The 12,824-nt window shown below is 40.4% G+C and overlaps 1 protein-coding gene across 6 annotated transcripts in view; it reads right to left on the bottom strand.

Moving 5' to 3' along the window:
• The window catches only part of SORBS2 (sorbin and SH3 domain containing 2), a 181,540-nt gene that overhangs the window by 41,808 nt on the left and 126,908 nt on the right, over positions 1–12,824 (bottom strand). For 5 of the 6 annotated variants that reach the window (XM_014945546.1, XM_014945547.1, XM_014945544.1 and 2 more), the window contains 4 exons: positions 7,834–7,900; positions 6,687–6,731; positions 5,288–5,474; positions 2,218–2,332 (listed from right to left, as the gene is read on the bottom strand). In XM_014945546.1, the coding sequence (XP_014801032.1) occupies positions 2,218–2,332; positions 5,288–5,474; positions 6,687–6,731; positions 7,834–7,900 (414 nt within the window). The remainder of the gene's footprint in view (positions 1–2,217; positions 2,333–5,287; positions 5,475–6,686; positions 6,732–7,833; positions 7,901–12,824) is intronic. The other variant, XM_014945542.1, reaches the window with a different exon arrangement.

Here is a 12,824-nt window from a genome sequence, read left to right as displayed (position 1 = left end):
ACAAATGAGCATTTGGATTTTTCATCTGACTTTGCAACTAATACAGTATTTTTCAGATGTCAGTTTTTCCTGGACACACAGAAAAATCTATTAACCTACTCCAGTGACCATCATTTAAGAAGTTCTGAGTTGTACTTCCCATATCCCGTCCAATGGACACAAGGATAGCAAAAGCTTTAAGTGAAACCAAGTCTTTTTGTAACATGGTCCAAATAAAGCTAACCACCATCTTTATCAACAGCAGAAATTCCCCATGATAAAACTGTGATAGTTTACTCCAACTATTTTTATATCAGTTAGTAACATTACACTAGTGTGAGCACAACTTCCATATCTTGTACGCTACATTAATTCCTGTTATCCAGTCTTCTACAGCTCTGAATTATAAATAAACAAAACCCCTCTCCATTCTGTCCCTGAGTATATTTGCCTCAGCTTTTAAAATTTATTCTATGAAGAGATGTTTCCTTCTATTTACATCTAAATATAAACTTCTAGCCCAGGCTTTAGATGATAAAAGTGTGACCTTGCCCTTGACTGATAGTGCTCAGTAAGTACAACGTGACTAAGGCTTTTCTGGTTGATAATATTTTAAGGACCAAACAAAGCTCAAAATCTTGATTGAGAACAAAAAAATAAAATGCATAAGCAAGTTAAACAACAAAAAAATCAGGTTCAAACAGTCAGCAAGGTCACTTTTTAAATATTTTCATTAGTTTCCTAAATTAGAAAAATTGGATCTACGATCATATTCATCAGCACTGCAATTCCTCTATGATTTTTTTTCCCATATGACAGTAGAAAATGTAATTTATTAGAAAAGTGAGGCCATTCTTGAAACATCACTCTAATTTTATTACTTTTAACTTGAATCTACTGTTATTCTTGGGCATTGGGAAGGCTGGTAAATGACCTCAGTGTGTATAATGCAGCCCTGGCAATCAAAAAAGCTCAGAACAAATGCCATCACCTTTTAAATAAAATTATTTCACAAGTTCAGCTCCACAATAAATACTAAAACCCATTTATGGCATTGATTTATTTGCAGTTCATCTAGATACGCCAATTTCCTCTTTGAAAAATGCATCAGTTCTGCAAGAATTTAATTTCACAGAAACAGTTTAGTATTTTCTAGCTAACCAAAATTATATTCCTGCAAAGACCACTAAAACACCAGGGAAAGGTGCTCAGTCAAGGTGTTTCACACTGTCGACATACTACGTGTTCTGGAATTCAATTATTTGCTTAATTTATTTTAAATTAGTAAAATAAATTATGTGAACATGCACGTAATACAGAAGCAAATAATAATCCAGTATCGATTACATAAACCCCTCTTTTAAACTAGACTCCCTCAGCCATTTCAACCTCAAAGTAAAAGCCTAAGAAAAGAAAATACTGCCAATATTGCCATAGCAATTTTCCTGAAATAAGAAAATATTGAGGTAGCACAAAGGTAAATTAAAAAGGCTGGGGGAATGTGTCTTTCAGCAAATGAAAACTCTCGTTAGTGGTCATTTTTCATGCATTAAGTGTGGCTTTATCAGACATGCTTGTGAAAAAATCCACAATTGCAATCGTTATTCAGAAAGCAGGAATAAAGACTTCTAATTACACATTAATGTACACTCGGTAATTGCAGAGTAATTGAGGCTGGAAAGGACATCTAGAGGTCACCTAGTCCAACCTCCTGCTAAAAGTGGGTCTAACCAGGTTGCTCAGGACTGTGTCCAGGTGAGTCCTGAACACCTCCAGAAAGGAGATTCCACAGCCTCTCCGTGCAACCCTGACTAGTATTTGTCCAAAATCTCCTGAAGTCTATTAGGCACATCTTGAAAATACAAATAGTTTATTTTTATGCATTAATTAATCAGATACCATATGTGCTGTTAATAGTGCTGAAAATGAGTGCTGGAGATGTGTGCCAATTAGAAAAAGCAGTTCCATTAATTCACAGTTCTGCTCATCATCCATTAGGTTTGCAGAGTGGTGGTTTGATTTCTTGGAAATACCAGAAGAGCTAAGTTTAGCAGAAAAGCCAAACTCACATTTTCAACACAACCATCAGGAAAGAGCAAAGATGAATTGCTGCAAAATCGTATTTGGAAAAGGATCTTCAAAACTCATCTAAGCAGTTATAATCAGTAGTAAATAATAAAAAGATGAGCTCTCACCAAACCTCTTTACTGTATTACCCATGTCACTTGTGTGTCTTACCGGTCTCTCATGTTCAAGGATTGATGACTTTCCAGGCTCATATTCAAAAATACTTCTTGGTTCAGAGCGGAACTTGCGGGTATCCACCTTTCTGTCAGGGGGGTCCCAGTCATTTCTAAATAACAAACATGAGCAATTTGAGTTAATTTACTGTCACCGCCATCTGCCTTACAGCTCTGTGCATGAAAAACACACAAACACAAATGAATTTCAGGCTGGTTTCTCTTATATCTGGCCTGGCATCCCAGGGTTTGAACCACTGTATCATCTTAACCGAGTGCACCCTCAGCAAGTTTGTGGATGACACCCAGTGGAGTGGTGCGGTGACAGGCCTGAGGGACAGGAGGCCATCCAGAGGGACCTGGACAGGCTGGAGAAGTTGGGCCCATGTGAAGCTCATTTCAACAAGGCCAAGTGCAGCATCCTGCCCCTGGGTGGGGGCAAGCCCTGGAATCAGCACAGGCTGGGAATGGAGGGATGGAGAGCAGATGCTGAGAAGGACTTGGGGATGCTGGTGGGTGAGAAGCTAGACATGACCCAACAACGTGTGCTCACAGCCCAGAAAGCTCCCCGCACCCGGGGCTGCATCCCCAGCAGCAGGGCCAGCAGGGCCAGGGGGGGATTCTGCCCCTCTGCTCTGGTGACACCCCACCTGGAGTACTATGTCCAGCTCTGGGGACACCACAGAAGAACACATTCCAGGTCAGGTTGGACGGGGCTCTGAGCAACCTGATCTAGATGAAGATGTCCCTGCTCACGGCAGGGGGTTTGGACTAGATGGCCCTTAAAGATCCCTTCCAACCCAAACTATTCTATGATTCTATCATTAACCTGTTCACCGCAGGAAAAATACCAGGGATGTCCAGCCTGTGTGGTCACTCACTCTTTTGTTACAACTCACAGACCAGGTTAAAAACTTCCCTGACATACTGTGTCAACACACCATGATGTGCCTTCTCAAACTGCAAATTCCCTGTACTTTTTAATGCACTATAATAATGCAGACAAGTAGTAGATATTCTTGTCATCATACAATACCATAGTAAGTCCCTACTGAAATAGTTACAGAATTTTCTGAGACAAAAAATAAGGAAATTTTTAAAAGGCAGCATAAAAATATAATAGATGCTCTTTATCCTGATTTGTAGTAGAATTGCTCCTGAATATCCTTGTAAGCACTATACTATTTCCTTGGAAATCTGAGTAGATAAACAAAACCAAGAATTTGGCGGTTGTATTTGGGTCAGAAATGTATCCCTTTTTTCTAAAATTATAAATTTGCTTTCAATTTAGTAGTGCTACGCAAAGGATAAAAAGTAACCCCTACTACTCTATTTTTTCAGTAATTTGCCATGTTATATTAGTAGCCACCTACACATTTTGGGGGGATATTAGCTAGTTACCGTCACAGTGAGAGTTACCTTTTCATGGCAGTTTCTGTAGTCATGACTCACACGGTTTTTGAAAAACTGTAACTCACCCATCTTTTTATTTAGCTCTGTGTAAAATGACCCCCTAGGAACTCAAAGAATGGAGGAAAAGAAAGGGGAAATCCTAGCTTCTATTGTCTGTATTTACAATATGAAAGAGCACACGGAGATTAAATTCTATCAGTCCTATCTGGCTTTTTGATGTGACTTTGATGTGACCTGACATCATAAGGTACATGTCACATGCATTAAAAAAAAAAAAAATCTATGGGGAAGCTTTTATTTAGAGTGTGTTTGTGAGTGCAATTTCTGGCACACAGACACCACTTTTTATAAAATGCCCTACATTTCAAGGGAAGTAGTTCTCTATTGTTTATTTTCACCGAAGGAAAAAATTAGTTTCAGAGCAGAAAAGGCTGTATTTTTTGTGAACGAACAGGAAAATGGAAGTGTTCTGATCAAGTTGCATTATGCTGCAAGTCACTGAAGAAAAAAAAAAGATGCTGCTGAAATTCTGATTTGCCCTCAGTTCACTTAATTTACATTGTTTAGCCTGTAATCCCTTATGGACTATGTTAATGCAAACCGTATCTTGCCTCCCAGCTATAAAACTGTGATACATGTGGACCTAAGCCTCTTATGTGAGATTTTAAATACTCGGGCTTTATAGGCAATTAAAAAAAGACTCTCCCAATGGCAGGAAAAGATTGACAAGCTATAGCTGTCAGCAGCAGGCAAAGCATAACTAACGTGTTTGGCATCCCCTGGCCCGGAGAACATAGATTTTCCCTGCCTGTCTTATCGTGCAGGAGGATTAAAAGGAGAGGCTGAACAGCCAAATTCAGTTATTTCCAAGCTTGACAAAAGGAACCGTAACACAGGCCTCAGCCTCTGCGACCGAGGCGTTTGGCCCAGCACAGGCCCACGACTCGCAGAGCTTCAGAGATCAAAGCCAAGCAGATCCACATTTTGGTGCCTTGAGAACAAAATTTACGTTTCCGTGTGACTTGCTAAACAAAATTCAGACCTTTGGGAGGCAGCCCAATGCTAGCCCCTGGCAACCTGCCCTCAGCACCAGAGTAGCCCAAATCGGTAACCACGGAGCAATCCCATTTTCCTCTGCAATACCTGTGTCTCCTGAATTACCTTCTGGATTGCCACTACCCACAAAGTTTTTAAAAAGCCATAGTCATGGTCTTAATTTTAAACACTTAGCATGCTCTTTTCTCATATTTTATGCAAATGACAAATTATTTGAAACTGCTTAATATAATTCTGTTAATTATATTAACATCATCTAATCATCTTTGTGGCCCTTTTCTGTACCCTCTCCAGCAGTTCCCTGTCCTTCTTGAACTGGGGAGCCCAGAACTGGACACAGTACTCCAGGTGGGGCCTCACCAGGGCAGAACAGAGGGGGAGGATACCCTCCCTCAACCTGCTGGTCACAGTCTTATTGATGCACCACAGGATGCCATTGGCCTTCTTGGCCACAAGGGCACATTGCTGACTCATGGTCATCCTGTTGTCCACCAGGCCTCCCAGGTCTTTTTCCACAGAGCTGCTCTCCAGCAGGCCAGTCCCCAACCTGTACTGGCAGCATGGGGTTAAGAACACTTTTTGAAAGTATGTTAACTTACTTTTCTGGTATAGACCGTTCCCTCAGACGATGCGGTGGGACCGGAGGTGGCACATGTGGAGGTGGTAAAGGGGACGAGACCTTGAAGGCATCGGAGCTGCTGTCAGAAGCGCTTTTAGACAACGGCCTGTACGTCTGCGTCTTTGCCGCCGGGTGTGCCTGAGCAGAGAAGGATGGGCTGTAGCTACCTAACATAAAACAAAACCAGAAACAGTCACAGCATGAGGGTGAGTTTAAATAAAACACAACACGGAACGCTACAAGAACCCACAGATCATCAATAAAGCTGCAAGGTTACAAAAACATGCAAATGCATTTTTAAATGCACGTTGCTGTACGCTATGGAGCTCATTGGAATAATTTTTATATATTTTTATATCAAACCACAAACACACAGATAAAGTGCAGTATAGTTAAATAAATTAATGATTAATTTGAGGCAGGGAGAAGTTAATGGCTGTGTGAATCCATCAGAGCTCTTAATGATAGTTTGTTATTAGTCCCCAGGCTTGTCCTGCCTCTCAGTGGTTCTATGTTCAGAAGGAAAAGAAGAGGCAGGAAATGCACTTTTTTTCCCCATTGTTTTAATAATTACTATTAATCTAGGACACCAAGGCAATAGTGTGTGTTGAAGAGGATCACAAGAGTCCAAACAGGTCTCAAACAACTGACCCCCAACAAATGCTCTCAGCAGCACACAAACAGGCAGCGTGTCCTGTGCAACAAACGCTGACATGGAACAATTTTGAATGGCATTTTTTGCACAAGGCACTGTGTTTTGTTTTTTTAATAAAAAACACTGCCACTTCACACTTTCACTTTTGTTCTTTTAAATAATTTTATCACGTGGTTATAACCTTCTGAAAGACACAATTATTTATCTATGAGATGAACATGTTTCTTGCAGCTGAATAACACCCACACCAGTGCCTAGAGCAAAATTGAATGAGAACATAAAACAGAGTCATCATTACTGGGCACTCTTACTGCCTGTTTTAAAAAAGGTGTTTTCAGGTGTTTTTTTGTCTCCCCACCTACGCAATTAGCATTTGTACTGTCACACAGCACTGTGTGCTTTCACAGAGTAGTCCCCTTTTCGTGTGGCTAAGGAAAGGCTGCGTTATTCACAATCACTAGCCAAACTAACTCAGAACCCACAGCACCACAATATTTCCCAGCTGCAGTGAGAGACCCACAGCTGCAATTCATTTCTGCGGTAAGAATGAAACCAAAATTAAACTTTGTTTCATTTGGGAAAAAAGGCATGAAAAAACACCAACTGAGATCCAACAAGACAATAAAAAGTGTTTATATAAGCATTATCGAAGCAGGCAAACTACCCCTTGTTACTTGCTGACATTAACAAAAGACTCATTTGGAAGTGAGGGAATAATTCCTACCAGTACCGTATGCATATGCAGTATTATACATGTCTGTGGCGTCATCTACAAAAAGAAACAGACGTGTTACAGCAGTGCAATCCGGGCCAGTTTATCACAGCGACGCAGCTTTGGCTTTGCAAAGACAAACAGGAGACTGGTAGGCAAAAAGCGCTGTATTTCTTTCCCTCATCTCACAGGTGTTTTCTGAAGACTCTCTTTTCCCATTAGACTTACCATGGGCTATTTTTACCACCTTATTGGTAAAACGGTATCTTATCAGGTCACCCATATTGTGTTCTTAGTGGTTGTGCCAAATTGGAAATTATACCTTTTTGTCTGTTCTTCTCCCTACCCCAAGCTCAATTTCTTCCTTTTGTGAGCTCTCCTTTAATAGATACTATTATGTTGTTGTTCTTATCAAAAAGAGCAACCTCAAGTATCTACTATGTGACTAGTGTTCAAAACAGATCTTGTACACAAAAATTTTCCTGCTTACATTCTTTTTTCTCCCACTAATTCTGTATGAGCACATTAAGCGCAAGCTCTACCTCAGCCGAATAAAGCCTCCTCCCTTCCAGAGGTGTAACAAGGATAATTGCCCTTTATAGAGTTTCTTGACATCCTTGGTGATTATCATGATAAAGGACGTTAACTCTAAAGCTAGGAATGTCACCAAAGCTCCAGTTCAGCAAAATCAAATAAGACATTATATGAAAAAAATACAGTTCAGGCAGCAAATGTATCCTCAAACCAGGCTGTTCACTTGCCCATGCTATTCTGACACGTGAGCTCTCCATCAGAAAGCTGGTATCATAGGAGGTTTACAGCAGCCAATTTCTCATCCCTCAAACTGGAGATGAGCATCACTTCACTGAGCTCCCCAGTGACATGGAATCATACTGGTTGCATACCTGCTCTCATCACTTTAATTTTTATTTAGCTTTAGTAATAAAATAAATCCAGTAGAGAAAAACGTGTCTCTCTGGAGTAAAATCTATCATCCAATTTACCCATTTGATTTGATTCATTATCTAACACTTGGTGAACACTTATATTTTCACATAGTAGACAATTAAAACACAGAAAAATGCATTTTTAATACCACTGAGAACCAAGTGGTATTAAAGCCACTGGTATGTACCAGCCAAGAGAAAAGTGTACGTACCAGGTTTGTGAACCATATGGATCTGCTTGAACATTGTCTTGTACCAATCCTTCGGCCTGTCAACTGTCTGAATAAAATACAGTTTTTGACAATTAACAAAAAAAGAAAAATACCCGCGTGTACAGATCTGATCAGAGATTCAATGTTATTCTGGACAAGAAGTCTGTTATGTTTTGCCCCCTTTTTAATATAATCATTTTCATACCATCTATTTCAAATGGTGTATTTAAGCTTTCCATCTAGGAATTCCTGTAACAAGTTCTGCAAGACGCAGAAGACCAAATCATTTTTGGACTCTGATCTTGGAGGGTACAATGGTGAGGAACAGAATAATTAGTGCCAGATCAAGAGTTTATCTTCTTAGTGCCCTGTATTTGACAATGACGAATGCTAGATACTTTACAAGCTTTACAATGCCAAAATACAAGCACCTCAGCCATTACAAGGGTGTAAAAAGAGCTTCTTTTGGACTTACAGGCGATTTCCAACATAAATTATCTTCAAAATGTAACTTAAATAATGCAGAAAAACTTTGGAATGCTACTGAGAAAAGAACTAAGACAACACTATAATTAAGAGTTAATGTTTGGATTGTAAACAAACAATAGGTCATCTTATCAGTTTCAAATTCCCTTCCCAGGCAACTTAATTTTAACTTACTTTTCTATTTTGAGAAAAGCGAATACAATATACCTTTCAACAACCACTCATTAAATTATACTTATCCTTACTTTTGTAAACTAAGCAATCCTAAAGTTCCCAAACTCTCCTCATATCAACATTTGCTGGTGCTTCTTATTATTTTTCTCTTTTACCCTTCTGCATTTTCTCTTTTGTTGCAATGTTCTCTGAGATATTATGATAATATTTCAAAAAAGGAGATAACACAGAGGCAAACATGCTTTGAGTATTATTATTCTTAGGTCCTAAAATATTACTTGTTCCACAGCAGTCAGAAAAGCGAAAGTTTTAATGCAGATCTACCAAAATTATTTTCATGCAAAAGACCCCTCTTGATGTACAATATCTTGCATTAGCTAATACTAAATCTGCAATCACTCTGCCCACTCCTTTTACCATGAAAAGTGAAAATCCACAAATTCTTCTCTACAAAATAACTGACAGATCTGAGTGCGCTCACCTGGCTCCGTGCCACCTTGAATGAATCATGCTTTTGCCCTAAATACTTATTACAGTTACTGAACATAATTAATCTGTTTTATTAACGATGGTGAGCTCTCACTATAAGGGACTAAGCTGAAAATGCTCTCATACTTTGAGGAATCAATATGAGTTCTCACAAAATGGCTACTAAACCACATTTTAAAAAACCACATTGTTTAAAAGAATAGCTCACACTCAACTGAAAAACTCAGGGATCTGCTGAGGAAGAAGGAAATTTAAGGGGCAGGTTATGCTTTCTACCCAGACCTGCTTGCAAGAGATGAAGGGGATATAGTTTTGTATCAAGATCAGGTCCTTCCCCCACCTACCAACATTCCTGATTTCTGCCAAAGAGAAGATATTCAGAAGCAGATTTGGACCATTTAATGCTGTTGCCCTAGAAGTATTAAACACCTCTACTAGTGGAACTCTGGTAAGAAAAATTTAGCTGGATTTGAAAAAAGTATACTGTTTGGTGCTCCAGGATCATGTATGTTCAAAAGTTTACAAGGAAGTCCAGAAGATCTGAAGGGATTCATGCTGATGGGCATAACCTCCACGGTTGCTCCTCACTTCCCAGAGCAATACAAACCTGCAATGGTCCCATGATACTGAAACTGCCTTTCTAGTTGTATTGGGCCAAGAAGAGTCTTCCAACAGAGCTCAAATCTGTGACAGGTGAATAGACTGGACCCTACTGTTTGTCAAGGAACAAAGGTGCATTAAGTATCTCTTTGCTGGATCCTCTTATCAATCAGGTCCTCCACAAATTGGGAGTTGGACTAGATGATCTCTATGGTCCCTTCCAACTCTAGAAATTCAGTGAAATTCAGTGAAATCAAAGGAAGCTTCCACACAGAGATCAGGTGTGGAGAAGCTTCCAGGTGACCAGAGAAGAAGGTGTCCTGACATCTTTATGGACATTTGAATGTTTTTCTCTCATCATCTGCCCCTCAACCCCCATCCTGGGCTTTAAAGCCTCAGCCAATAATTTGGCTTTACATTACAAGCCAGATAGGATTAGCTAATGAATAGATTAAATAAATTTAAAAATATATTTTCTCAATTTATATTCACTGATCCCACACGCCAACATTTGTTTGAGGAATTAGCAGCGCTGACCATGCACCAAGCCATTCAGATGCCACCCTGCTTTGCATACATTAAAGTTGTTGCAATTAAATGCTGGAACATGATATCCTCATATGTCAATGAACAATCAGCCAAATAGTGTGAAGAGCATATTATCAGTATCTGCAGTTGGTACTCAGGGAAGTCCACAATCACTGCAGTATTCTAATAATCCATCAGAAAGTGTGGAATTAAAGGAGGCATTTATGACTTTCAGTGGACCTTCTGTGTTGGTTTATTTCCAGCTGAAGTATTACATCACTAAGTACGGGAAAGAGAACTGGTGGGAGTTGATTTTTTTTTCTTTTTTTTTTTTTTTTTCATTCTTAGTAAATAGAGGCCTTTTCAGTCTACAGATTAATTTTGCTAGTTAGACACGAAGCAATCATTTTGAATGGTCTCAAACAGTGCAGTCACACTGTTTTCCATGAATCTGTCTTTTGCCTTTCGTAGGACCCTGTCGGTGGTAACCTCTGGCGGTGCCGTTTGACTGAAAGCTTTTCTGAGTGAACAGCATTTTTACCCTCTCTTTTCCAGAGGCTTCACTTGTAATGCCTTGGAATTTCCCCGTCTTTGGGGCAGGGCTTGGCATGGTGGCAGAACTTAACAATGATCTGAGTTTTCAGGCTTCAGACTTGCACTTCCCGGGGCTGGCAGGAGCTCAATGGTATGGAGGGAACACGCTGACATGGGATGGAGGTTCCGAGAGAAGGGAAAGCTTTACTGGAATCCTTCCCCTCTTGGCAGCTTTGGACAGAGAGAGTTTGCAGGAACAGAAAGAGAAGAGGAACACGGCTCTGCTTTCCTTGGCTAAACTGCTGGCACAAACCACGTTCAGAGAGTAAGGACGGGCTCGGAGGAGTTAACCACAGCTTGAAAAATCTCTCTACCCCTGAAAAGGACTCCAAATCTGGAATACAGACACTCCCAAATTCTCATCTTAAAGCTTACCTTTGAGTAGCAAAGTGTTTCAGAACACAGTGTGTATGTTGCCTATCACCCGTGAATCTGCATTTCCTGCTTTTTTTGACAGACTTGCCATTTTCATACAGATGGAAGAATAAGAAACTTTTAACTTTGCAGGCAATGATAAATTCAACTAATTTGAAAACTTCTTTATCTCTCCGGCTGGAGGGAGGTGGAACTTTCTGGGAGAAGATGCCTATTTGGATTGCTCACTGCCCTTGGAGAAAGAGTGAGTGACATGTCCTACCTTCTACTCTCCATGGAAAATGGAGTTGTACCATTTTTGCATGTTTCTTCACAGAAATGCACTTCTAAGAGGTGCCAAGGTGCAGCGCATTCAAGCCTTTTGCTGACAACTCTATCACCTTTGCTCTTTGGCAACTGGGAGTACACAGGGCTCAGATACACTCGTGCACATTTAAAATGTAATCTCATTACAGATCAATATCTTGAAAACAATCCCATTTCCAGCTAAGTCCTAAGAAGCAGAATAAGGACACGAAGTGGGACACGAGACACACAACACACACACACACAGAGCATCATCTTTTAACTCCTATCTCATTGTGAGGATAGTTTCTATAACATGAAGTTTACAAGACAGAAGATATTTTGAAACTGAAACACAAACCCAACCCAGAGCAAATCCAGCTGGAAAACTTCCTATTCAAGTTACTTTACGTTTCTAGGTGAAAATCTGAGAGACTCAGACCACACGATCAGAAAGTTAAATATAGGCTGGCAGATTGCCCACTCTGTTTAGCACACTTGAGGGGGATTTCTGTTATAATCTTGTATTACCGATATGCATCGTATTAAATCAGTCTGCCATTAAGAAAAAAAGAGCAAAAATAATTATCTTATACAAAGCACAGGCACATATTTACTTAAAAAGGGGGCAGGAAACTCCAGCATTATTACAAAGAAAAATATTAATTTATAAAAGATTCTGAGCATATTACATTTTATGTCAAAACTAAAGCAAGAAATGCCAGACCTTCCCCCCTTTCTTATCAAAATTGTCCCCCAATCCTACCACTCATTCTGAATTTTTCCTATGGCTTTTCTCCACCAATTCCCAATTTCCCCCCCTAATTTTTTCAATCCGTCGAAGCAGCTCTTGGCAATACACCCCAGCCACGTATGTCAGCAGTGGCAGAGGGGACACATCCAACAGCTCCTACATCCTTCCACCTCACCAAGAATTCACCTGTAAGGGCTCTGCTGCTTTCATCCTGGCTCCCTCTCTTCTTACTCTTTTCTCCGTCTGGCAGAGCGTTTCTTCTCTGGCTGGGAAGGCCAGTGAGAAATCCCTTTAGGGACCCAGTGCAGCTGCCACTGTGCTCTCTGGAGCAGCCAGAAGAGGCTGCCCTGACAGCGGAGTGGAAAGAATGCTTCAGCATGGTGAAAACAAAACTCCTCAGTTCAACATCCTGGGACCGCTCGGGCAGGGACTAGTGGCAGATGATCAAAAAAGCGGGGCTAGGCACAATGGAAGGGCTGCCACCCCGCTCCTCCGCGTGTCACTCCAGGGCACAACGACTATATACTGCGCTGCCACCAAAACCCCACTCCCTTCCATCATTATCACAACAAAACCATTCATTTCTGCACTGCCCTGATGACACGAGAACCATTGCACCTAAAAATGCACAAGTGTGAGGTTTTTTTATACATACGCACACACATATATATACATATACTTGCATGCATGCAGCCATTGCACCTAA

Source organism: Calidris pugnax, unplaced genomic scaffold, assembly GCF_001431845.1.
Source record: "Calidris pugnax isolate Ruff unplaced genomic scaffold, ASM143184v1 scaffold58, whole genome shotgun sequence".
Classification (NCBI taxonomy): Eukaryota; Metazoa; Chordata; class Aves; order Charadriiformes; family Scolopacidae; genus Calidris; species Calidris pugnax.
The sequence above is the reverse complement of the archived record's forward strand: the minus strand, read 5'-3'. Positions and strand labels throughout refer to the sequence as shown.